This window comes from Acomys russatus, chromosome 29 (genome assembly GCF_903995435.1).
Source record: "Acomys russatus chromosome 29, mAcoRus1.1, whole genome shotgun sequence".
Taxonomy (NCBI): Eukaryota; Metazoa; Chordata; class Mammalia; order Rodentia; family Muridae; genus Acomys; species Acomys russatus.
Window position 1 is genome coordinate 29,852,198 of NC_067165.1, and position 27,111 is coordinate 29,879,308.

The 27,111-nt window shown below is 51.1% G+C and overlaps 1 protein-coding gene across 1 annotated transcript in view; it reads left to right on the forward strand.

The window, feature by feature from the left end:
• The window catches only part of Myom3 (myomesin 3), a 58,668-nt gene that overhangs the window by 19,681 nt on the left and 11,876 nt on the right, over positions 1–27,111 (forward strand). Inside the window, exons 12-26 of the mRNA XM_051171947.1 lie at positions 629–825; positions 2,221–2,274; positions 2,833–2,960; positions 6,663–6,846; positions 10,754–10,928; positions 12,332–12,453; positions 12,764–12,951; positions 13,179–13,305; positions 14,362–14,540; positions 18,784–18,898; positions 20,514–20,670; positions 21,210–21,319; positions 21,718–21,762; positions 24,079–24,215; positions 26,874–27,018. Of these exons, the coding sequence (XP_051027904.1) occupies positions 629–825; positions 2,221–2,274; positions 2,833–2,960; positions 6,663–6,846; positions 10,754–10,928; positions 12,332–12,453; positions 12,764–12,951; positions 13,179–13,305; positions 14,362–14,540; positions 18,784–18,898; positions 20,514–20,670; positions 21,210–21,319; positions 21,718–21,762; positions 24,079–24,215; positions 26,874–27,018 (2,063 nt within the window). The remainder of the gene's footprint in view (positions 1–628; positions 826–2,220; positions 2,275–2,832; positions 2,961–6,662; positions 6,847–10,753; positions 10,929–12,331; positions 12,454–12,763; positions 12,952–13,178; positions 13,306–14,361; positions 14,541–18,783; positions 18,899–20,513; positions 20,671–21,209; positions 21,320–21,717; positions 21,763–24,078; positions 24,216–26,873; positions 27,019–27,111) is intronic.

Genomic DNA, 27,111 nt, shown 5'->3' on the forward strand with positions numbered 1-27,111 from the left:
ACTTGAGTAGCTGTCAGTTTGATGGCTTTGATCCTCCAGAGAGGGACACACTGAGAGTGGGAAAGGATGGCTGGAGAAACAGAGTGCTGCCTCCTTGTTGCGCTGGGGATGCTGACACTGGAGCTAGGGAGAAAACCAGGTTTAAGAGTAGACTGCTGAGCTGGGCGTGGTAGCACATGCCTTTAGTCCCAGCACTGGGGAGGTAGAGGCAGGCTACAAAGTGAGTCCAGGACAGCCAGGGCTGTTACACAGAGAAGCCCTGTCTCAAAAAAAAAAAAAAAAAAAAGACTAGACTGCTGTGTGTGCCTGGACCTGTGCTCAGTTTCCTAGCTCTCTAACTGTGCATGCCTGTTGTGGAGTGACTGGCAGGGCCGGGGGAAGACAAAATGGGAGTCGGGATCAAGGTCCCATCATGGTGTCAGAGACATGGCAAGCTCTCCAGAGCACTGCATCTTCCGACCAGCGATCAGCGTGGTGGTAGCAGGTGGTGAAGAGCCTCTAGCCTCTGGCTGGAGCAAGGCTTTCAAGTGGGAGACGAGGGTAGAAGGCAGCTGCAGCTGAGTGCAAGAAACAGCCCCTGTTGGGGCTCAGACTGGGAAGGGCTGAGAGTCGGGGTGTGTTTCCACAGGTGCCAGGGTGATTCCGAAGAGTGGGTGCCTTGCCATGAGGCCCCCGGGGGAACCTGCCGGTGCCCGATCCAAGGTCTTGTTGAAGGGCAGAGCTATCGATTCCGAGTGCGAGCCGTCAGCAAGGCCGGCAGCAGTCTCCCTTCCAAGGCCTCAGAAGCGGTTGTCATGGGTGACCACGATGCACCCCAGAATATGGGTGAGGTCCTGAGGGGATATTGTAGGGACCCAGCCAGGGCACAGAGAGGGGACTGCCTCGATAGGGAAGAGGTGGCTTGGTTTCCCCTGGTCACTGCTGTTGGCAAAGCACCTAGCAAAAACAGTACAGGAAAGGAAGTGTTCACTTGGGCTCCAGTTTGAAGTACAGTTCATCACAGCAGGACAGCCGTGACCCCAGGAGCACAGAGCAGCTGGCCACATTGTATCCATAATCAGGAAGCAGAGAGACATGACCACCACTGTCCATCCCAATTTCTTCTTTTTACCAAGTCCAGGTCCCCAGCTCACAGAATGGTGCTGCACACACTTAGGACCGGCATTCCTGCCTCACTGACTCCCTCATAGTCACACTCAGAGGCCTATTTCCATGGTAACTATTAATCCTGTCGAACTGACAATCTAATTAACACTAGGCATCCCAGGGACACATGGCCCAACCTCCAGGAAGTCCTAATCTGAGCCAGAGAAAACCCTACTTAGCCCTAGTGAGATGACAGCTCACGGTCTTTACTCTTTTTTTTTTCTTTTCCTTTCTTTCTTTTTAAAAATAATATTTAAAGATTTATTTATTTATCTATTATGTATACATTGCTCTGCCTGCTTGTAACCCTGCAGGCCAGAAGAGGGCGTCAGATCACATTATAGATGGTTGTGAGCCACCATGTGGTTGCTGGGAATTGAACTCAGGACCTCTGGCAGAGCAGTCAGTGCTCTTAACTGCTGAGCCATCTCTCCAGCCCACAGTCCTTACTCTTAAGTCTCCTTAGTCTGATGGAAGAGGCACAGTCCTGTCTTTAGGAACTCCTCCCCAGAAGGGGAAGAAACAGCCATTCTGGTGGAAGGCACCAGGCCCATCCCTAGGAGATGCCTCGGCAAGTTCCAACCATAGCTGCTACCTCAGGTGCTCTCGGTTTGATGGAGACGATCAGTCTGCCCTCAAGAGCGCCACCTCAAGCCAGGCAGTGGTGGCGCACGCCACTCAGGAGACAGAGACAGGAGGATCTTAGCAAGTTCAAGAGTGAGTTCCAAGACAGCTATTATACAGAGAAACCCTGTCTCAACAAACAAACAAACAAAAAAGAGCCCTATCTCTAGGGGTGTCAGAGGCACAGCTCTCCCAGCCCTTGGAAGCCACCCTGCCTTGGGTGTACTCCAACTCTGTGGAGTCTAAGCACACAGCCCCTGTCTCTGTCTCCATCTGCCCTAAGAGCAAACAGGGCTCACTTTGGACTCTAAGAAACTAGACCCTGAAGGCTCATCTCTGAAGCATCATGGCCAAGGGACTGCCAGGCAAAGTAGGACTAGGCAGGATCCAGAACCTGAGGTCATTAGCTGACTTCTGACGCAATCCCCTGTGCTCCATCCTACCTCCTAGAGATTCCCTTTGGCCTGGGCAGCAAGATCACCATCAGCAAGAACGATTTCGAAGGTATGTGCGAGCTTCCCCTGCCCCGTCACAGATCTGAGACTTGCGTTCGTTGATTATTTGTGTTTGAGGTGTAGGAGGGTCTCCTCAGAAGAAAGCAAGCACAGGGTCCCTGTAGACTGCCTGGCTGTGCCTCTGTGGACGAGATGGCGTACAGATGGCAGGGCCTCAGGGGAGCAGGGGCTGGTGCCTGCTCGGGTCTGGGTTTGCTGAATCAGCTAGGACAATACCCCACCCGCTTCCCTTCCCTTCCCCTCCCCTCCCCCTCCCCCACTGCCATGCTCCTAGCACCCTCTGTGAATGCAAAGTTGAGGTTGAGTCTATGTGGATCTTTTTTTCTTTCTTTTTTTTTGGGGGGGGGGTGTGTTCCAGACAGGGTTTCTCTGTGTAGTCTTGGCTGTCCTGGACTCGCTTTGTAGACCAGGCTGGCCTCAAACTCACAGTGGTCCACCCACCTCTGCCTCCCGAGTGCTGGGATTAAAGGTATGTGCCACCACGCCCAGCATCTTTGCGGATCTTTGAGGGACTCCTTATCTCTCCCTTGATGACTCTTGATTCCAGATGCTGTGACCATTCCCTCAGCCCCAACCAATGTCCATGCCAGCGACATCAGAGAGGCCTATGCAGTTCTGAGCTGGGAGGAGCCCAGTCCCCGGGGCAGAGCCCCGCTGACTTACACTCTGGAAAAGGTACAGATGTGAATGAGGAAAAGCCCCAGGATAGCCTGGCAGGCTACAGGTCTGGGGTGAGGAGATGCAGGGTATGGAGAACCCCAAGAACAGCCTTGGGGCCTTCAGAGATGGGAATTTACCGACTGGAAGGGCCTAAGCAAAGCCTTAGTCTGAGGCAGGAGGATGGACTAGAGGGCCTTTATATGCTGAAAGCCCAGATACAGAGAATGCTCCCTAGGGTCAGATAGCTGTAATTATAAGGAGATCCACTGGTTTCCCGGACACCTCCCTTCTTCCAGGTCAATGTCATAAGGTCACACTTAGGGCCCAGCACTCGTAGGCCACGTTGGGTGGGAAGTAAGGCTTGAATTCATCAGACATGGGCCACGGGGCATGTCTAGCACTAGGAAATGGTCCTCACTAGGGACAGAGACAGAGCAGGAGAGACTATGAGGGAGGTGGAAGGAAAGTGGCCAGGCCAATCAGGAGACAGTGTTGATGGGATTCAGTCAACCCCAGGCTCTTCTGTAGGAGTCTGAGGCAGTTTCCTAACCTCACCCGCCCTCCTGTGACTCAGTGTTCTCCATCCTTGATTGGAAAGTCGGCCCTGGGGGGTTGGGGAGGGGAGCATCGCACATAGCTAGGGCTGGTACCTGTGGCTCGCTTGCCTCTCGGAAGGCCTCTAACCCTGAGTCCGGAGTTAGTAGATAACATAATTGAAGCCATGAATCTAAAATGTTCAAGGAGGAATCAATACCTCTGCTTGCCCAGAGAGCCCTCTTCTTGCCTTCAGGTAAACAGCTTTAACTCTCTGTCAGAAGAGAGCTGTGGATCTCTTTTGTGGGCCTGGGAACCCAGCTAAAGTCCACACTGAATTCTGATCCTCCTCAAAAGCCAGGCATGGCAGGGGGCTCCTGTAATCCCAGAGCTGGTAGAAACAGGGCTGGGAGGATCCTAGCTGGCTTGCTGGCCAGTTAATGTAGCCAGTGTGTGAGCTTCAGGCTCATTGAGAGAACAACTGAGGGAGATATCTATCCAGTGTCAACAGCACACACACACACACACACACACACACACACACACACACACACACACCATACATACTCATACACTCCCACACATTCACACACACATAACCACACACACTACACCCGCCACACACATGCACACTCACACACACATGCACACTCACACACACACATACCACACACACACACACCACACACACACACACTATACTACACGCAGGTCCCCACCTGCTGCAGGCTAGTTCATTCCATTATAACCTATGAACAGACACACACACACACACACACACACACACACACACACACACACACACACACGTATGCATGCTATCCGCATACACAAACATAAGCACAAAAGAGATTTGTTTCCTGGGTTGTGGAGTAAGGTCTGCCCTCGGGGTCAGGCTGCCTGGGCTCAAAGCCTGCCTCTGCTAATCAGTAACAGTACGGCCTTGAGCAAGTTGTTCGTGTTTACCCTTCTGTGCCTCAGTTTTTTGTCTGGTGTGTGGTAGTGGCCTCTGAAACCTATGAATTTTTTGGGGGGGTGGGTGGGTTCTAGGCTCAACAGCCATGTGGGCCTTGGGGAAGAAGAGACAGGGAGGCAGGATCAGAGAGGCCTCACTGTGGCTCTCTACCCTCCATCTTCGCAGAGGCCCAGGAGCCATGGTTGCCTCCTGAGTCCCTGAGAGAGCTGAGCTGGTGCCACTTACACCTGTGTTTCCGGGCCCTGTCTGACTCTTGCTTGATGGGTGATTTCAGACACCTAAGTTCCCTCCCTGGTATGGAAATTTACATGTACTTTGCAAAGCTTTCCTGAGAATTCACTGGCTTAGTCATCCATTCTCCCATGGGCTGAGACCCATCCTGGCCCTGGGGACGTGGGAAGGTAAGGAGGCCTGAGAAACAAAATGAAGCTATAAAATAAATAAATAAATAAATAAATAATGACAAGAGCTCATTATGTAGTGGGAGAGTGCCAAAGAGTGACACAAAGCAGGGGAGGCTTAGAAGTCGTAGGTATGACTGGAGGCCTTCCCAGAAGGCAAGTTCTTAGTAAGTGCCTCTAAAAAGTAAGGAGCCAAGCAGGGCATGCTGGCGCACGCCCTGCACTCAGGAGACAAGTAAAAGTATGTTCATGAGTTCAAGGCCAGCCTGGTCTACAAAGTGAGTCCAGGACAGCCAAGGCTACACAGAGAAACCCTGTCTCGAAAAACCAAAAGAAAAACAAAACAAAACAAACAAACAAACAAAAACAACCACCACCAACAACACACACACACACACACACACACACACACACACACACACACAAAGAAAGGAGCCCAGAAGATTCTAGAACATTCCTGGTACAGGCTCCAGCAAGTACAAAGACCCAGAGATCAGATCCAGGCTCTGGAGAGCAACAAAAGACCCAAATGGGCAAAGGAAAGTGAATGGTGGCCAGATAGGTAGCAAGTCACAGGGACGTTTTTGCTAACAGGTCAGAAGGACATGGGAACCTAGGAAGGTTGTGAGGAGACAGGGGCCTGCTGCTATAAAGGAACCCTCTGACAGCCACTGAAAAAAAAGACCAGAGCAAGGCATAGTAGTGCATGCCTGTAGTCTCAGCACTTAGACGATGCAGGCAGGAGGATCAAGAGTTCAAGGCCAGCCTACGCTACATGAGACCCTGCCTCAAAAATCAAAAGGGGACGGGAGGTGTGGTTCAGCGGTCCATCAGAGGGCCAGAGTTCTCATCCGAGCACCTCAAAACCCCTGTAACTCCAGCTCCAAGGGATATGATGGCCGTCTTCTGGCCTCTGGGTACTCACACACAAAAATAATAAAATAAATTTTTTTCTTTTTCTTTTGTTTTTTCAAGACAGGGTTTCTCTGTGTAGCCCTGGCTGTCCTGGAACTCTCTCTGTAAACTAGGCTGGCTTCAAACTCACGAAGATCCACCTGCCTCTGCCTCTGCCTCCTAAGTGCTGGGGTTAAAGGGATTCACTGCCACAGCCTAGCACAAATCTTTAACAATAACAACAATAATAAAAGGATGGAGTGAGAAAGGAAAAGAGGAAAGAAGAAAAGAAAAAAGAAGAGAAGAGGTCCGGGCTGTGGTGGTGCACGCCTTTAATCCCAGCACTCGGGGGGCAGAGGCAGGTGAATCACTGTGAGTTTGAGGCCAGCCTGGTCTACAAAGTGAGTCCAGGACAGCCAGGGCTACACAGAGAGACCTTGTCTCAAAAATAAATAAATAAATAAAAATTAAGAAGAAGAAGAGAAGTTAAAGTTACAATGACAGGGGTCAGTTAGACAAGTTAAGTAATTCGTGTGACCGGTAAAGCTGGCCTGAATCAAGGGTACGGTGGGAAATAAGAAGTAGAAGTTAGAATTCGACCCCAGATGTGTTTTGAAGGTGGGGTTAACTGGCTTAGATTTGGGCCTCTCGTTCTAATGGTTTGGGCCCAGGTGACTGCAGGTGTGAGCCACATTGGAGCTCACGGTAAGTTCTGGCCACACCTGGGTGAGGAGCTCAGCAGGCACCAGAGTGGGGAGGTTGAGGAAGCTGAAGAAGGAGCGATCAGGTGCGCAGGGGCCAGGGGCCGTGCAAGCTGCAGACAGGCGCTCTGAGAGGCTGCAGGGGAAGGGCCGAGCCCACAGCCAGGCTGTGGCAGCCACAGCACCAACTCCAGCTGCTCTTGCTCTTCAGTCCGTCATAGGGAGCGGAACCTGGGAGGCCATCAGCTCCGAAAAACCCATCAAGTCCCCGAGATTCGCCCTCCTGGACTTGGAGAAGGGGAAGTCGTACGTCTTCAGGGTGCGAGCCTTGAACCAGTATGGCATGAGCGACCCCTCAGAACCCAGCGAGCCCATCGCCCTGAAGGGCAAGCCAGGTACCAAGTGATGCTACTGTGCCATGGAGAAAAAAAAAAAAAAAAAAAAGACGGGCTACCCAGACTGTCAAACTCAGAAATCGGGCTTCAAGGAGGGGCCTTGCTCACTTTCCTACCAAGGAGGCGGAAAAGCAACATGGCCTCCAGCCTGTAGAGTTTTGAGGCAGAGCAGCAGGCTCGGGGAGGGGTGGGCGTTCTGCCCACCCAGATCAATGGTTTCCAGACAACAGAGTCCGACGGGGGTTAGCCCAGGCACTGAGTATGAGCGAGTGTCCCTCAGTTCTAAGGTCTCCGCTGAGCCTCTTAAACGGGTAGACTTCCTGTGCCGGCCCCTACTTCCTCCTCAAGTGGCCAGACAGTTCCAGTGTGAGAACTGGCTCCCTGGGCGTACATAGTGTCCTTATTTGCCAAGCTCACCCTCCTGGGGGCCTTAGTAACCGTCTCCCCAATTTTTGACTCCTCCTGAATCCCCCGTGGCAGCTCCACCCTACCCACCTTCTCAAGGTGTTTCTTCTTCCAAAGCCTCTGTATTCTTGGGCTCTTTGCTCTCTGAGGAGATCAGATCTGAGGGCTCCCTGGAGCAGCTGTCATCCTTGAGGAGCTGCCATCCCAGAAAGGTCTGGAGAGAATATCAAAGCCCTGGATTTGCCCCACTTTAATACTTTATTCACATATATATGGATACATGCATATATACACACATATGTACAAATATACATAAACCATATATAATTATGCACAAATTATACATATGTATGTGTCTTAGTCACTGTTCTATTGCTAGAAAGAAACGCCATAACCAAGAAAAATCTTAGAAAAGCAAGCATTTAATTGGGGGCTGGCTTACAGTTTCAGAGGTTTAGACCATTATCACAAGGGCAGAGAACATGACGGCACGCAGGCAGACATGGTGCTGCAAAGAGACTGAGCCTGAGCTTTTGAAACTTCAAAGCCCACCCCAGCAATATACTTCCTTCAACAAGGCCCCGCCTCCCAGTCCTTGTAATCCTTTAAAACAGTCCCATTCCCTAGTGACCAAGCATTCAATATATGAGTCTATGGAGGGATTCTTACTCAAATCACTACTATATGTATACATGTGGCACATATAAAATGGGTTAATGGGCAACTGGTATTTTTCTTTTTTTTTTTTCTTTTTTTCTTTTTTAAGATTTATTTATGGGCTGGAGAGATGGCTCAGTGGTTAAGAGCGCTGACTGCTCTTCCAGAGGTTCTGAGTTCAATTCCCAGTAACCACATGGTGGCTCACAACCATCTATAATGTATACATAATAATAAATAAATTTTAAAAAAAAAGATTTATTTATTATTATGTATACAATTACTCTGTCTGCATGTACACCTGCAGGCCAGAAGAGGGCAGCACACACGCACACACACTAATGCACACAGAAACTCACCCACCCACACATGGACACACACACTCACCCACTCACTCACACATGGACATACACACACTCATGCACATACACACACGTACACACACTCATCTACCCACCCACTCAAGCACACACACACACACACACACACACTCATGCACACACTCACCCACCCACCCACACATGGATACATGCACACACACTCATGCACACACACACACATATGTACACACATACTCATCCACTCACAGACACACACTCACGCACATACACACTCATGCACACACACACACACAGAGACACACACACACACACACACTCACCTGCAGGACGCCCTTCCTGGGAACCTTCCCCAGCCTAGGGTTGCTGACAGTATGGCCAGTAGTGGAGATAAGGAGTAGCAACAGAAGGGAGGGAGGGAGTCAGGCTCCATGGTGAGGGAATGACACAGCTCTGACTTCTAGCAGCCAGGTGCTGCTTTACTCAGACAGGTTTCACAGAACCTATATGACAGACTAGTGATTATCCAAGTGGTACCGAGTATGTGTTTGTTTTTTCATTATATGTCCAGGGTTACAAGTTCAGTCACAATTAGAGAATACAAATAGAACAATTTTTCTATTATTATTATTATTAGCCCTGTAATTCCAATTTAAGGAGTCTAAAGAGTGTTTTATCCAAAGCAAACACATTTATTATATGAAAGCCTGCTTTTAGGCTGGCGGTGTTTGCTATTTGAAAGCACTGCGGACAAACAGGAAATCCCTGAGCTGGTCTTTTTATGAATTGCTAATACTAAAATCTAACTCCTTTTACTATATGCTTTATCATCTACACTATAAAGTAGGAAAGGTTTATTTTAGTCAATCTATCTTATTTACTGAGTTTTATTCCAACTCTCTATCTTTAAACTACATTTCAGAGCACTCTAAGCCTATAAGAAAGAGAGACCTTGAATCTGTAACCTATTTTCCTGGTCAGTCAGGGTTTGTCAATTGTCTCTGTTTACCCTGCACCAATTACACTGTTTGAGTTAGCTCAGGAGCAGACGCCCCACGAAGATTCCTGGAGTGATGGCCTCATCCAGCTATGTGCTTATCTGTGCCTTATCTCTCCAGGGCATGAGGAAGACCTCTAAGTGGTGGCCTGATAAAGTTAATTTTAGGATTTTCCTAAAAAGACTCAGACATAATTTTTCTCAGGAAAAGACATAAAATAACCATAATGCAGAAAGTCCCCAAGAATGCAACATGCAGAGACCAACACCTGAAAGTTAGAGACAGAAGCACAGTGATTGTAGCAATCTGCTCAGCTTTGCTGGCTTCATGACTCTTACCGTTTCCAGTGGATACGGCTGGACCACTCACTCACCAACCCATATGTGCACACACACACTCACCCACTCACCCATACATGCACACACCCACACACTCACCCACCTGCCCATACTTGCACACATACACACACCCATACATGACACACATCCACTCACCCACCCACACATACACATACACACACTCACCCACTCACCCACACATGCACACACACACTCACACACACACACACATGCACATAAACATGTATACACTCACCCACCCACACATGCACACACACACTCACCCACCCACACATGCACACACACTCACCCACCCACACATGCACACACACTCACCCACCCACACATGCACACACACTCACCCACCCACACATGCACACACACACTCACCCACACACACACTCACCCACCCACACATGCACACACACTCACCCACCCACACATGCACACACACTCACCCACCCACACATGCACACACACACTCACCCACCCACACATGCACACACACACTCACCCACCCACACATGCACACACACACTCACCCACACACACACTCACCCACCCACACATGCACACACACTCACCCACCCACACATGCACACACACTCACCCACCCACACATGCACACACACTCACCCACCCACACATGCACACACACACTCACCCACCCACACACAAACACATATCATTCATCCATCTAACAAGCATGCATGTACACCTCCATGCATACATACAAACAACCATCCGCCCATCCATTTAGCAAATCATGGAAGTCCTAACTCAAGCAACTTGGTCATCGGGAACCATGAAAATCAGAACAACCGCTTCAAGAAAAGAAAATCAAGTTGTCTTTTTTGTTTTTGTTTTGAAGACTGACGTTAAGGGCTGGGGAAAGCTGTGCGAATTGAAAAAGGGTGAGTGGGAGGGAGGGGAAAGGAAGAGGGGGAGAGAGCAACTGACTAAGAAGATGAATGTAGCACTTGAGTGAGGAACAAGATGGCTTTTAGGGCAGGAGAGTGAGTGTGAGACACACTCAGCTTGGGCGGTCCCACAGCCTGTAGCTGGTCTGGAATCTAGCCACCGCCTAGCCTGCTAGGGAAGTCCTTCCGGATCCCCCCATGCCCTTCCTGCCCCAGCTCAGTGTCCTCTCCCTGTCCCCTCTGTTTTCCAGCGACCCTCCCTCCTCCAGCTCAAGTGCAAGCTTTCCGAGACACGCAGACCTCTGTGTCCCTTGCCTGGGAGCCTGTGGATGGAGGCGCGGAGCTCCTGGGTTATTACATCTACTCCCGGGAAGCAGGGGCATCCACGTGGCAAACAGTGAACAACAAGCCGGTCCAGGACACCAAGTAAGTCTGTCCCACCAGCTCCTAGCCAGGACATCCCAGGCTGGCCACTGCTCTAAGTCCTTCCATCGTCCTGTAGTAGGTTTCCCAGTTTGCTGCCATCCTGAAATTCAGATGGTTGTTTATGCTGCTGCTTTAAAGATGGAGGAACTAAAGCACAGACCTCGCCAAAGCTCCGATAATAAATAAAGGCAGAGGACTTGGACCAAGAGGGTCTCCACTCATAGCGAACACACTGTTAGCAGGAGTCTGAGGGTGGAGGGCCTTCTGTCAGACAGCTACCCCCCACCCATAGAGCTGCAGGAAGTGTGGGCAAAGGAGAGAGAGGCCCATGATTCCAGTTTCAGCCATTGGAAACGGGATAGAGAAGACAGTTTCCTACAAGCCAGGGTGTCCTAGAAGGGCCTGGATGGCAGTTCTCTGGAGGGTCATTAAAGGGATTTTCAAGTGTTGAGCCGCAGTGTCACTCACTGTAGATTGAATCAGAACACTGTTCTCCAAAATTGAGGCCAGCACCCTAAGCATGCATCCAGTGGCACTGGGCAGCGGGTAGGCTTCCCTGGCCTGGACCAGCCCCCTTTCAGGCATCATTGCATCTTTTATATGGGGTTTTTTTTTTTTTTTTTTTTTTTTTTTTTTTTTTTCCCCCAAGATAGGGTTTCTCTGTGTAGCCTTGGCTGTCCTAGACTCACTTTGTAGACCAGGCTGGCCTCGAACTCACAGCAATCCGCCTGCCTCTGCCTCCCGAGTGCTGGGATTACAGGCGTGCGCCACCACCGCCCAGCTCAGCTCTACATTTCTTAAAAGTGAGTTTATTTATTAATCTGGGGGTGTGTGGAGGTCAGAGGTCAGCCTGTGGAAACTGGTTCTCTCTTTCTACCACATGCGTCCCAGAAACCAAACCTAGGTGGTCAGGCTAAACTCTCTGTCCAGCACCTCATCTTAATATTTGAGACAGGGTCTCTCAGTGAGCCTGGAGTTCACGAACTGGCTAGGCTGGCTGGTCAATGAACTGTAGGGATTCTGTCTCTCACACCCACATACACACACCCACACAAACACACACAGACACACACATACACCCTATACAGATGTTACACATACACAACTCTTTTGCACTGCTGCTAAAGACAGAGAGACAGAACTTGTTTTCTTGGGCATATGTGGCACATACTTTACCAACTACACCAGCCATGTAGGTGATGGAATCTAGAAGAACAGCTGTTCTTTACAACCCCGAAGGCGACATTCTCCATGTGCCATCACATATGTCACTATGAGACCAGGACAGTACGTCAGCCGGGAGCCTTCTACCCCCATCTCACCGGCGAGCATTTGTCCCGTGAGGCGGTTCAGATGGTGTCAGCTGTTTGGACACCCCTGACAGCTGAACTTTTCTCTCCCAGGTTCACAGTTCCGGGGCTGAGGACGGGGAAGGAGTATGAATTTTGCATCAGGTCGGTCAGCGAGGCTGGGGTTGGCGAGAGCTCAGCGGCAACACAGCCCGTCAGGGTCAAGCAAGCACTGGGTGAGTCCAGGGCCAGACCAGCCTGTGATCTTCAGGGAAGCCTGGCCTGGGCAAGAGCCAAGCTTTCTGCTCACCCTTTTCCTTCAAGAATGAAGTGACAGTGGCCTGAGGCCATTGTGTGCACTGATCCTGGCCTCTCTAGGGAGTGGGAAGGGTCCCAGCCTCAGAGATCAGACACCCACAGCCTTTAATGGGGGGACTCCTAAATCCGGGTACTCACCCACAGGGGAAGCTCACCAGCTCCCTGGGGCCCCACTGCCCAATTCAGCGCCCCCCAGGGAGCCTTCTCCTCAGTCCCTGTCCCCTACAGCTACCCCATCAGCCCCATATGACTTTGCACTCCTAAACTGTGGGAAAAACGAAATGGTCATCGGATGGAAACCCCCCAAACGGCGAGGAGGTGGCAAGATCCTGGGCTACTTCGTGGACCAACATGACCCCGAGGAGTCAGACTGGCACCCAGTCAACAGTCAACCCATCCCAAGCCGGGTGTGCAAGGTGAGGCTTGCGTATGGTCACAACCTGCGTCACTACTGCTATGCAAGGTACAGGAAACACAGCGGGAAAGCCTCTGGGTTCCCCAGGCTCTGCCAACCAGGAGCCCCTGGGACAGCCATATTGGAAGCCCCCACAGGTCTCCTGCGATGCCTGATCCCACTACTGCGGTGCCTCCCCGTTCTCTGTCCCAGCCTCAGCTTCCACAGTCTGACTTTCCACCTCTGCAGGTCACTAACCTTCAAGAAGGCCACTTCTACGAGTTCCAAGCCCGGGCCTTGAACTGGGCAGGTATCGGTGAGCTGTCAGCACCCAGCAGCCTGTTTGAGTGCAAAGAGTGGACAATGCCTGAACCAGGTAAGGGCTAATAGACCCAGGCTTGTCCCCATCTTCCCTCATCACACCATCAACATGGATGCCTCTGCCTGCCCTGGGCATCCTGTCTTGCCATGTTGGTCCTGACCCCACAGTCTGCATGAGCTGACTCTGGAAACCCTGACACAGATGATATAAAGCCTGCCTGAGGGAATTCTAACTGGACCACCACTGTCTCCCACCTTGACACTACCTGAACTCTTTCTGACCAGATATTTCATTGACCCCCCGCCCCCGCAAGGCCACACTGTTGGAACAGTCAGTTCCTGGATCACCCAGGACTTTCAGTTCATCACCCCCAAACCCAGTCCTAGGCCAGCGGGGACAGTCAGCCACCCTGAGCGCTCACTGTTCCTAGAACCTCACTGGCTCTCTCACACTCTCTGCCACATCACCCTGTTCATAATAGTCCTGCGTTCCACACAGAACCTGCCCCAGATGCTGGGAATAGCCCAGCGATGGCACACTTGTTAGCCTGTGGGATGCCCTGCGATTGCAAGCAGCTAACGTCAACTGAGTATTTGCTGTGTGGGTGCATTCTGTGAATGACCTCCCTGTTGCTCTCTATGCCTCCATACACTAGAACTGTTGCTACCTCGCCTTAGAGGTAAAGAGATAGGAACACAAAAGTTAAATAACTCCCAAGTCTCCATCACTGGAAAGGGTAGAGCTGGCTCTGGAGGTCATGACCTCGGCCTCCATCTTTGACATCCAAGTGGCAAAAGTTGTCTCAGATGGGAGTGGGGAAGGTCAAAGAGGCTTCTGGAAGGAGATGATGCTGTGCACATCTCAAACAGTTAACCAAGTTTCAGGTCCAAGGTCAAGTGTTGTGCAACCAGGGCTGGCCAGGTGCCACAATACTCACAGGAGGCACTTCTAGACTCAGTGATGGCTGACAGTCTACTCAGCTTGCACACTGATGACTCAGCTCGCTGTCCACCTGTCTGGCTAGAAGGCAGTGTAGATGGATGGTTGGCTAGCTGTTGCCTAACCAAACAGCCCCACATCTCTGCCCATATTTCATCCCCATCCCCGCAGGCCCCCCATATGATGTGAAGGTGTCTGAGGTACACGCCACCTCCCTGATGCTGCAGTGGGAGCCTCCACTGTATATCGGAGCTGGCCCAGTCACAGGCTACCGTGTCAGCTTCCAGGAGAAAGGCTCTGAGGAGTGGACGCCGGTCACCCCAGATGCCACCCCCGGCACCCACCTCAGGGTAAGTTCCTGCCCCTCTGTCCTCCCTGCCACTGCATTTGTCAAAGCCACACAACATGCAAAGTTCACCAGTTCCCGGCGAGCACTTCTTTACTTAATAGCAGCAAAGGACCCAAGAAGGAAGATGACTTCGCCCAGGGTCACATGTCACATGGTGATAGGTCTGGCTGGCTGGTGACATTACCTACTCCATGCTGGGCAGACACTCCCCTAAAAACTCACCTGAGAAACAGCCAGCTATAGCAGCATTCAGACACACATATCCTCTGACCCAAAAAATTTGCTTCTGTGATTAAACCAAAGAGAAATAACAAGTCATGCGTGCAGATACCCAAGGACAGTCGTGAGTACTCTTTATAATGGCGGAAGGTGGAAGTGACTTGGAATCTGTCACTGGGGGGTGAGATGCTGAACTAATTCATAAGTGGGTCCTTAAGAGGAACCCAACAAGACAGTACAGGAGAGGCAGTGATATGAAGAATAAACTTGACCAATGTGTATATATCAACTGAGGTGAAAAAAAAAATACATATAAAGAGAGAGAGAGAGAGAGAGAGAGAGAGAGAGAGAGAGAGAGAGAGTAGGAAGAAAAATAAACCAGAACAGTGTGCTTAGATAGCATGTATCTACCATGGCATATTCGTTACATGTAAGTAAACATGCTTCTTAATTAATTTGGTGATAAGAGTGGAAGCTCAGGCTGGGATTACAGGCGTGTACCTAGGTTATATTTCTGGATTTTTTTTTTTTTTTGAGACAGGGTTTCTCTGTGTAGCCTTGGCTGTCCTGGACTCACTCTGTAGACCAGGCTGGCCTCGAACTCACAGAGATCCACCTGCCTCTGCCTCCCAAGCGCTGGGGTTGCAGGTGTGTGCCACCACTGCCCAGCTTGTTCTATTCCTTTCTAATTCACCCATAAACTTGGGTTAGCTCCAGAAGAGAAACAAAGCTGAATGCAGTGGCAGTGGCCATCATTATTACATTTGTTATTTGCTGGGTAGGCTCAGGAGAGTAGAGTAATGGGTAATTTTTTTTAATTGAATATGAGAGAGGAATCAGAAGCAGAAAATGGCGGCCAGGCTGAGCATATTAGGTGAAATCCACATTCATGCAAACTGATTCCCCTGAGGAAATATTGAACTGAGATTGTCAAAATGTGACACTAAGCCAGTGTGGCAGCAAATACCTGTAATCCCAGCACTTGGGAGATAGGGCAGGAGGATCAAGCGTTTAAGGTGGTCAGCCTGGGCTACATAGCAAGTTTGAGACCAGCTTGGGCTACATGAACCCCCTATATCAGAAGTAAAATCACACTGGGTGGTGGTGATGCACGCCTGTAATCCCAGCACTCGGGGAAGCAGAGGCAGGTGGATCACCGTGAGTTCGAAGCCAGCCTGGTCTACAAAGTGAGTCCAGGACAGCCAAGGCTACACAGCAAAACTCTGTTTTGAAGCAACAAAAAGAAAAGAAAAAAAAAACTAGATAGGTAGGTAGACAGACAAACAGATAGACAGACAGACAGATAAAAATCACAGAAAATAGAATAGTTTGTGATGCATTGAGGCTGTGCAGAGTTAATTGATTGAAAGACATTTGTAACGATGAATAAGAAGAAAACGAGACCCTCATGAACACAAAAAGATGTTCGAGGAAAGTCTTTTATACCAACAAATGTCCCTACCAAACAGTGGCTTCAAAGCTGAAATGCTTAGATGACATTGGGTCAATAAACAGGTAGACGCTTGACAGTCCCTGGGTCAGTGTCCCCACAGTAGAGTCAGCCATTGCATGCCCTTGGATGTGTGTTGGTCCAGGCCAGGGCAGATGGCCATGGTAACTTGGCACCGGTTCCCACCTTGGGATGCTTGGCTGCTGCTCAGTAATTCACTAACCGCGCTTCTTGACACCTACTTAGTGCCAGATCTGGACCAAGTCCCGGACAATTTAAGCTAAACATGCCATGGGCATTGGTGACAAGCGACACCGGTCTGTGATAAATGCTACAATGGAGAGGTACCCGAGGGATTCCGGGGGGCCGAGGGAGGGAAGTCAGAGCAGCTTCCTGCCATCGTTGTATGGGGCCACAGCTGGATAAAAGGAAGCCTGGAGTATGTTAGACCCTGGGGTACTCAAGGCAGAGACCTCAGCGAGGACAGAGGCCAGGGACCCTGGGGGAGCTGTGGAGTGAAGGTCGCTTATGTGGGAGCAAGAGGCAAAGAGGTTTAGACACCTTGGAAGACTTTGGGTCTTTGACATCAGAACTTGAAATTGATCCCGAAGACCACGGGAAAATTTAGGCGTAGTCAGACGGACAGAGAGAAACACAGGCTAGAGAGAGGTGCAGGGAGACACCTTCAAGGGAACCGCAAGGCTAATCCAAAGGAGCAGAAACCGAGTTTCCTTGGAGGCACAGCTGGGACACAGACAGGAGATCGAGCCCTTCAATCCATGCTGGGCAGTGCACAGTGCAGTCTGTAATCCCAGCTACTCCGCAGGCTAAGGCAGGAAGATAAGTTTGGGGCCTTCATGGAAAACAGAGCAAGCTCAAGGCCAGCCTGGGCAACTGATTGAGACTCTGATTCAAACTAAAATGTTAGAGCTGGGGCTGGGGCTCAGTGTCGACTGCCTGCCCAGGATGCACAAGGCGCTGTGGTCGACCCTCAGCGCCACCGAAGCTGGGCTTGGTGGTACACACCTGCAATCTCAGGGCCCAGGAGGTAGAGGCAAAAGGATCAGGGGTTCAAGGTCACCCCTTGACTACATGTCTGGCCTACATGAGGTTGTTTCCAAAAAAAAATTTTTGTTGTTGTTTTTTTGGTTTTGGGGGGGTTTTTTTTTGGAGACAGGGTTTCTCTATGCTATCTCAGCTGTACTGGACTCAGCTTTGTAGACCAGGCTGGCCTCGAACTCACAGCGATCCGCCTGCCTCTGCCTCCCGAGTGCTGGGATTAAAGGCGTGCGCCACCACCGCCCGGCTTGTTTCCAAAAATGTATTAATCAATTTCGAGACAGGATTTCACTGCGTAGCTCTGGGTGACCTGGAACTAGTATGTAGTCCAGGCTAGCCTCAGACTCAGAGAGATCTGTGCCTCTGTACTGGGACTAAAGACATACACCATATTCGGGTAATTTTCCCCCCACTAGGAATGTAATTCAGGGCTAGAGAGATGGCTCAGAGGTTAAGAGCACTGGCTACTCTTAGAAAGGTCCTGAGTTCAATTCCCAGCAACCACATGGTGGATCACAGCCATCTAAAATGAGATCTGGTGCCCTCTTCTGGCCTGCAGGTGTACATGCAGCCAGAGCGCTGTATACATAATAATAAATAAATAAATCTTTTTTTAAAAAAGGAGTGTAACTCAGTGGCAGAGTATTTGCTTAGCATGTGTGAGGGTCTGGGTTTAACCTCCAGTACCAGTAAAGGGAAGAAAGGAAAATAACCTGACAGAAGCATGGAAAGTGAGCCCAGGTCTGCCTCAGAGCCACTAAAGAGAGAGAAGGCAGTATCTGTGAGAGATGAGGATTGCAGGAAGGAGAGGGTAGACGGGAAGACAGTGAGTTACATCCAATCAGGTTCCAGGACTGAATTCCTAGAGAACCAAGCCAGACAGAGAGGCCAATAGAAAACTGGAGCTGATGGGCAGATCTGGTGGTTCAGCCTTTAATCCCAGCACTCAGGAGGCAGAGGCAGGCGGATCTTTATGAGTTCGAGGCCAGCCTGGTCTACAAAGTGAGTCCAGGACAGCCAAGGCTACACAGAGAAACCCTCTATCAAAAAAAAAGAAAAAGAAAAAAAAAAAAGAAAAAGAAAGAAAGAAAAGAAAAGAAAAAACTGGAGCTGACGGGCAAGCCTGGTGGTGCATGCCTGTAAGCCCAGGACATAGGAAGTAGAGCCAAGAGGATCAGGCGTTCCGGGCCAGCCACAGCTGCATAGCAAGTTCAAGACCAGCCCAAGCCACAGGAGATCCTGTCTGAAGACAAAATAAAAATAATTAGACTTTAGAAGCCAAGAATGAGGATACAAGCCTTCATAGACCAGAGAGTAAGGCAGAAGAATGCTGAGTCCCAGGCCAGCCTGGGCAACATATAGAGGCCCCATCTCCAAACAAAAACTAAACTGCCCCGGATGCCAGGAAAAGGGCATGTTCCCCAGCTGCTCCAGCCCACAAGGGGACCCAGCAGCTCCGACCAGCGTCTGCAAGAGTGCATCTTCCCTGTCCTCAGGCTTTGCTCTCTACCTCCAGGTATCTGACTTGCAGCCAGGAAAGCAATACATGTTCAGGGTCCAGGCCGTGAATTCAGCTGGTCTGGGACAGCCATCAGTGCCCACTGACCCCGTGCTCATGGAAGACAAGCCAGGTAGGATGACCAGGGAGGGCCAGGCTGCCCTGAGGGACTACGGTCTGGATTCAGGGAAAACTCAGGAGGATGACGGGAGGGGCATGAGACCAGAGCTGGAGGCCAAGAGCCAGTGGACCCTGCCCCACCCACCACTCTACCTACCCACTGCCATCTCAACCTTCCCTGGTGGCTTGCCCCTCACTCCTCCTCCCCACACACCTCTTCCACAGATGTAAGGGCGTCTTCCACGCTGCTTTCTTTGCAGGGGGAGGGAGGCAGGGGTTGAGACAGGATTTCTCTGTGTAGCCTTGGCTGTCCTGGACTCACTTGGTAGACCAGGCTGGCCTCGAACTCACAGCGATCCGCCTGCCTCTGCCTCCCAAGGGCTGAGATCAAAAGTGTGCACCACGATGCCCAGTTCATCTTCTATGCTGTCTATGCCATATGCCATATGCATGAACTTCATGAACTCCTTCAATCGATCCCCAGCTCCATCTCAGGCACTCCTTGTGGCTTTGCCTCTGTTGAGCTCACTGGACCTGTGGTCTCTCCTGCTATCAGAGTTGCTCCTAGGTCCTAGTGCAAATCCATTAAAGCACCAAGGCCCATGCCTTGACCAAGACTCCCCTCCCCCACCCCCATGTTGCTAACTATAAGTCACTTCCTAGTCTATTGGATATTCAAACCAACAAATACTTGGTGAGGTCCACACTGCACAGGGGACACAGCTGTGGATGAGAAAGCACATCTCTGCTGTTATAATGGGGAAGATGGGGCAGAGGTGAGGGTTGAGGGGAGCAGGGGTGGATGGGCAGTAAAGGCAAACTAGCCAGGGGTAAGGCAGAGAGACCCAGCTCAGTGGTGGAGGACTTGCCTAGCTCTGGGTTTTGTCACAGCACTGTAGAGATGAAAAGGACTTTTTAGAGACAGGAGTCTGGTGTTTTGTTTTGTTTCTTTAGTTTTTTAGAAGACAAGATTTCTCTGTGTTATCTTGGCTGTCCTGGACTTGCTTTGTAGACCATGCTGGCTTTGAACTCACAGCGGCCCCACTGCCTCTGCCTCCTGAGTGCTGGGGTTAAAGGCGTGTGCCATCATGCCTGGCTGAGACAGGAGTCTGATGGTGGTCTACACCTATAACCCTAGAACTCCAGAGACCAAGGTTGTAGAACTGTGGATAGCCTGAACTACCTAGTAAACTGAAGGCCAGCCTGGGCTATTGTAGCAAAATGTTATGTCAAAGAAAAGAATTAGAGGGGCAGGAAGAAAAAGGAGGAAGGAGAAGGAAAAAGAGGAAGTGGGAGACAGGAAGAGGAAAAGTCAGTCAAGAAAGACCTCTTGGAGGAGGTGACATGAGTTGAGGATCATAAAAGGCCTTGGAACGGCCAGGCGTGGTGGCGCACGCCTTTAGTCCCAGCACTCGGGAGGCAGAGGCAGGCGGATCGCTGTGAGTTCGAGGCCAGCCTGGTCTATAAAGTGAGTCCAGGATGGCCAAGGCTACACAGAGAAACCCTGTCTCGAAAAACCAAAAAAAAAAAAAAGGCCTTGGAGGTCACAAGAGGTCTAATCCAGGGAGCAACATGACCACAGTTATAATAAAGAAATCGCTCTTGTCCCTTCCTGGATCTCACCCCAGACGCCCAAGAGATCGAAGTTGGCGTGGACGAGGAGGGCCAGATCTACTTGGCTTTCGAAGCCCCAGAAGCTCCTGACTTCTCTGAGTTTCAGTGGTCCAAGGACTACAAAGGCCCACCAGACCCGCAGAGGGTGGAGGTGGAGGATGAAATTAACAAGTGAGTGTTGGCGTGGGGGGGGGGGTGTAAGGACAGCACCCAAGGGTGGCAGAATTGATAGGGAGACACACAGTTGGCCAAGGCCGTCCCCATCTGCCAGGAGGGTGCTGGCCATTGGCTCAAGGAGAAGCAAGAGACGGTGAGTGCCTTTAGGGTCAGAAATGAAGACATTCTTTGGGAAATTATTATTATTATTATTATTATTATTTGGTTAGTGGCCAGGAGAGCCACTGCCTAAAATCCTCAAGCAGACGTGGAGTCGCTGGCTGCTGGTTGCAGACTATGCGCCACACTGCCAGCTCTAGAGCTTTTGCTGGTCCACAGGGGACCTCCGGGGTTGCAAAGGTACAGCTGTCCCTGCTGTCCAGCTTGGCCAGGACCTAGGACAGGGCACAGGCCTGCCAGAGCCAAGATTCTCTAGCTCCCCCCGCCCCCCGAGTTGGCTTGTCCCCATCCCCATCCCCACAGACTGTGAGGGTGTCTTGTGCACACAACCCTAAAGCCCCATCTCAGAGCATCATCCTACCTCTGTCTGCCAGGTCCAAGGTCATCCTGAAAGAACCTGATCTTCCGGACGTGGGTACCTACTCAGTGGTGGTCGCTGATGCTGATGAAGACACCTCAGCAAGCCACACGCTGACAGAGGAAGGTAACAGCCTCCCTCCAGGACAGCCCCTCGGGGAAACAGACCCCCCCCACCTGGAGCCCAAGCACCCACAGAAGCCCAGTGGGCACTGAGGCTCAGCCTGCCCAGAGCTGGACACTGAGGTGCTCGCCCCTGCAGAGCCTGCCATCCACAAGGTGCTTCCCTGAGCAGGTGGGGGAGTTTAGGCGACCTTGGAGTAGCCTAAAGTAGCTGCAGCATCTCACACTGTGTGACCAGAGCCCACTGCGCTTACCACCAGCTCTGTGGAGCGTGTGACCCCAAGTTGACAGCAATGCGGAGCTCTCTTGGGACGCCTCGGCATGGAGGCCCCTAGGACGGCTGTTGTGGAGCCTGTGACCTAATGCCGCCTCTGTTTTCTTCCTTGCCCCTCTCTGCCCCAGAGCTGAACAAGCTGAAGAAGTTGAGCCATGAGATCAGAAACCCAGGTGAGCCCTGAGGTAAAGCTTCCTGCGGTTCCTAAAGTCCTGGGAACATGTGCCGAGCGGAGCTGAGTCAGTCAGAGAGCAAGACTGTAACCTGGAAGCAAGAGAGAAAGGGGAACCCCAGCCTGGAGGACCAGAGGCCAGAGGCATATTGATGGGGAAATGACAGCCAGCAGGAAGCCAGAGATGTGCAGAAGAGGGAAACAGGTGTCTCTTATCAGCATGAGCACCTCCAACATCATCACCGTCACCGCTGTCACCACCACCAGCACCATCATTGTCACTATCACCGCCACCACCACTATCATCATCACCATCTATCATTACCACCATCACCATTGTTGTCACCATCATCACCACCATCAAATCACCACTGTCACTATCACCACCACCATTATCACCTCCACCGGCATCACCATCACTCTTGTCACCATCATCACTATCATGGCCATCACCATCACTACCACCATCACCACCACCATCATCACCATCACCACCACCACCATCACCATCACCACCACCATCACCACCACCATCATCACCATCACCACCACCACCACCACCACCATCACCACCACCACCACCACCACCATCACCACCACCATCATCACCATCACTACCACCATCATCACCACCACCACCACCTCCACCACCACCACCATCACCACCACCATCATCACCACCACCACCATCACCACCACCACCATCACCATCACCACCACCATCATCACCATCACCACCACCATCATCACCACCACCACCACCACCACCACCACCACCATCACCACCACCACCATCACCACCACCATCACCACCACCATCATCACCATCACCACCACCATCATCACCACCACCACCATCACCACCACCATCACCACCACCACCATCACCACCACCATCACCACCACCATCATCACCATCACCACCACCATCATCACCATCACCACCATCACCACCACCACCATCACCATCACCACCACCACCATCACCACCACCACCATCACCATCACCACCACCACCACCACCACCACCATCACCACCACCACCACCACCATCACCACCACCACCACCATCATCACCACCACCACCATCACCACCATCACCACCACCACCACCACCACCATCACCACCACCACCATCACCACCACCACCACCATCATCACCACCACCACCATCACCACCACCACCATCACCACCACCACCACCATCATCACCACCACCACCATCACCACCACCACCATCACCACCACCACCACCACCACCACCACCACCATCACCACCACCACCATCACCACCACCACCATCACCACCATCACCACCACCACCACCACCACCACCACCACCACCACCACCACCACCACCATCACCACCACCACCACCACCACCACCATCACCATCACCACCACCATCATCACCACCACCACCATCACCACCATCACCACCACCACCACCACCACCACCACCTCCACCATCACCACCACCACCATCACCACCACCATCATCACCATCACTACCACCACTGCCATCACCACCATCTATCGTCATGAACACCACCACTGTCACCATCACTACCATCATGACCACCACCATCATCATACCATTGTCACCACCACTACCGTCATCACCATCACCACTATCACCACCATCCCTGTTGTCACCACCATCCTCAACACCATCATCACCACCCATCCTCGTCATCACTATTGTCACCACCATGACCACCATCACCCATTATCCCCACCGTTGTCACCACCACCACCATAATCACCATCATTGCCATCATCACCATCGCTGTTGTCCCCACTACGTCGCCGCCATCCTCATCAGCTCTTGAGACATCTGGACGTGAGAGCATCTAAACCACTTCCCCGCCTTCCCCTCTCTGGATGGTGGAATCCTTAAGCTCAGACACTTGATCACATACTGGAATTGTTCCAAATTTCCTGCCCAGGCCCTGCCCAGCCAAGTCACAACGGGCAAGGTGAAGACCAGACTCCAGTGTTTAAGGTCCCTTGAAGAGGAAATGTGTTTCTGAGATCAGTTCAGTCTACAGAGAGTTTACAGACCTCCAGCCAGGCCCAGCTCCCTCAGGCTCTACAGAGATTCCACCACCACCACCCCCTCCCGCCATTCACTGCCAAGGGCGGGGCAGGTGGGCGGGGCATGGTGGGGCAGGTGGGCGGGGCAGAGCTGGTTGATGTTGGGAGGCGCTGTGAGAGGCAGAGGTGGGGAAGGAGGCAAGGGGAGCCTGCAAGGGGGTGGGGCTAGGAAAGTGCTGAGAGGAGAGGGCTCCCGCCCACACCTTCCTGTGTCTTCCAGTCATCAAGCTGATCTCAGGCTGGAACGTGGAGATCCTCGAGCAAGGTGAGGTGCGGCTGTGGCTGGAGGTGGAGAAGCTGTCGCCCGCAGCAGAGTTGCACCTCATCTTCAATGAGAAGGAGATTTTCAGCTCACCGGTAAATGGTGACCACAAGCCCTGGGGGAGGCTTTCCTACCCCAGCCTCCGCACCTGTGAGTTGGTGCTTGAGACCAGCTGTCATTTTAGAAATAGCTGTCGCTTTGGCTGTCCCAGCAGCGGCGTGTGTGTGTATGTGTGTGTGTGTGCGCGCGCGCACACGCGCGCAAATGGCTTTCAGTATATGGGGGGGTGCTGTTACTAAGCAGTGGGGGACATTTTCACACCCACTGCCACTTTCAAGTGTCCTTCCCAGCATCCCTAAGGTGGAAGCCTACGCTCGGGCTGACAGCTTTCTAACCTTGACAGACACTCAGGGAAGAGTTTTTCTTCTCTTGGCCACTTTACACCGGCTTGTTCATTTTCCTGTTTTGATCCTTTGCTTTTTCCCCCTCTCATTTCAAGTCAGAGCAAGGGCCTGGGGCTGCAGGTCAGTGGTAGTCCATTGTATCCAAGGATCTACTCGCCAACATACACAGGGTTATTTGTTTTTTAATTTATTTTATGTATGAGAGCTCTATCTGCATATATGCCTGCAGGCCGGGAGAGGGCACCAGATCACATTATAGATTGTTGTGAGCCATGGCGTGGTTGCTGGGAATTGAACTCGGGACCCCTGGAAGAGCAGACAGTGCTCTTATCCACTGAGCCATCCCTCCACCCCCAACACAGGTTGGTTTGTTTTTGTTTTTTTTTTTTAATGATACTTATACAAGGGCATTGCACTGTTTCCATTTTAATGCATAGGGAAGGTAAGTAAATTTGTCAGAATGGGCAACTGACATTCAATTGTTTTTACCTGAACGCATATTGATTTCTGCCTCAAGACAGTACAAATTCACCAGTGTGAATTTCATCTTCAAATGGCAAAGCAGTCACCCAAAAACGTGGATTAGAGACAGAGGTGCAACTCAGTGGCTAGACCCTGAGTTAGAACCAAAGAAAGGAGGGAGGGAGGGAGGAAATATATCTTCCAGAGAAAGGGGTGATGGTTTGGGTCAGAGTAAATATCAGACAGGTGGCGGGAATGTGGGAGCAGCCCTATGGGTGCCAGTGTCCCTCTCTCTGCCTCCCTCTCTGTGTCTGCACACCACAGGAGGTTTTCCCAGGAGCGAGAGGAACAAAGCAGGGAGCATATTTGAAAGCGGTGTGTAAAAGGAGCCTGTCGCACGCTATCAGCGGTGCTGTGAGGTCTAAAGCAGCGGTTTCCCAAGCTGTGGGTCCCAGCCCCTTTAGAGATCCCACCGCCCTTCTGCAGGAATCTCCTAAGACCATTGGAAAACACAGATCTTTACATTACAATTCACAACAGTAGCAAAATTACAATTAAGTAGCAACAAAATAACTTTATGGTTGGGGGTCACCCCGACATGAGGAGCTGTGTGAAAGGACCAGAGCACAAAGAAGGACTAGATCCACTGGTCTAGAGACTTCCGTGAGCCTTGTTTGGCTCACCCGCCATCCTTACAAAGTACACAAGCCGCTCGTTCCCTTCAGCCACACGTGCAAATAGAGCCAGGAGTAGTAAGGACCTAAATGCAGAGAATAAAGCGTGTAAGCTGTTAGTGTGCGGCAAAATATGAGTGACTGACTGGTTGTAAGTTACACGCCTTTAGTCCCAGCACTTGGGCATCAGAGGCAGGTGGCTCTCTGAATTTGAGGCCAGCCTGGTCTACAGAGTGAGTTCCAGGACAGCAGAGACTACACAGAGAACTCTGTCTTGAAATAAGCAAAATCAAAGCCAAAAAGAAAAAGAAAGAAAGAAAGAGAAAGAAATGTGATGACTATAGTTTTAGAGTGTCAGTATGAAACTGTAACAGGAATGCTGGGTAGTGCTAACCTGTAATCTCATCGGTTAGGAGTTAGAGACAGAAGGATTGAAAGTTCAGGGTCATCCTCAGCTATAGGGCAAGTTTGAGGCCAGCCAGGGGTACATGAGACCCTGCCTTAAAAGAAAGAGAGAGAGAAAGAAAGAAGGAGAGAAGGAAGGAAGGAAGGAAGGAAGGAAGGAAGGAAGGAAGGAAGGAAGAAAAAGAGAGCCCTGAGGGCTGGAGGTGGCTCAGTGGTTAGAAGCAGTGGCTGCTCTTGCCAAGGACACCCAGGTTCCCTGCACAGCTGTGACAGCTCCCACCAGTTCTAGAGGATCTGATGCCCTCTTCTGGCCTCCTTGGGCACTGCATGTGCTACTGGTACACAGGCATGCAGACAAAACACCCATACACATAAACTAAAAATAAGTCTTTTAAATAAAAAAAACTGGGAGTGGCCAGGTGTGGTGGCCCAGTGGGTAAAGGCACTTGCCACCAAGTCTGAAGGCACTAACTCAATCCCCAGGGTCCACGTAATAGAAGAAGAACACAGAACTGACTTCCACAAGTAGTTCTCTGACCTCCACACATGTTCAGCGGTCTAAGCGTTCCCTCCACAATACAAACACACACACACACACACATACTTAAAATGTAATGACTTTTAAGTTAAATTATTTTTTAAAGTGGAAATTAAAAATAACCAACAATGTGACACAGCACAGGAATAGAACTTATTATTAAATTATAATTAATTGAAACTCGGGACGCTGGGGAGTCCTGGTCTATTCAAGCAGGAAAAGGTTACCCTCCCTCAGTCCCTGGAGGTTGACAGGAATTTGTTCCTCCAGAACCGGAAGATCAACTTTGAGCGAGAGAAGGGCCTGGTGGAAGTTATCATCCAGCAACTGTCCGAAGATGACAAGGGGTCGTACACCGCCCAGCTCCAGGATGGAAAAGCCAAGAACCAGATCACGCTAGCCCTGGTGGATGACGGTCAGCCTGGCTCTGCTCCTCCCTGGAGCACACGCCCCCCACCAGCTCGCACCGTCCCGAGCCTCTCAGCTCACAGCTCTCTCCACTCACGCC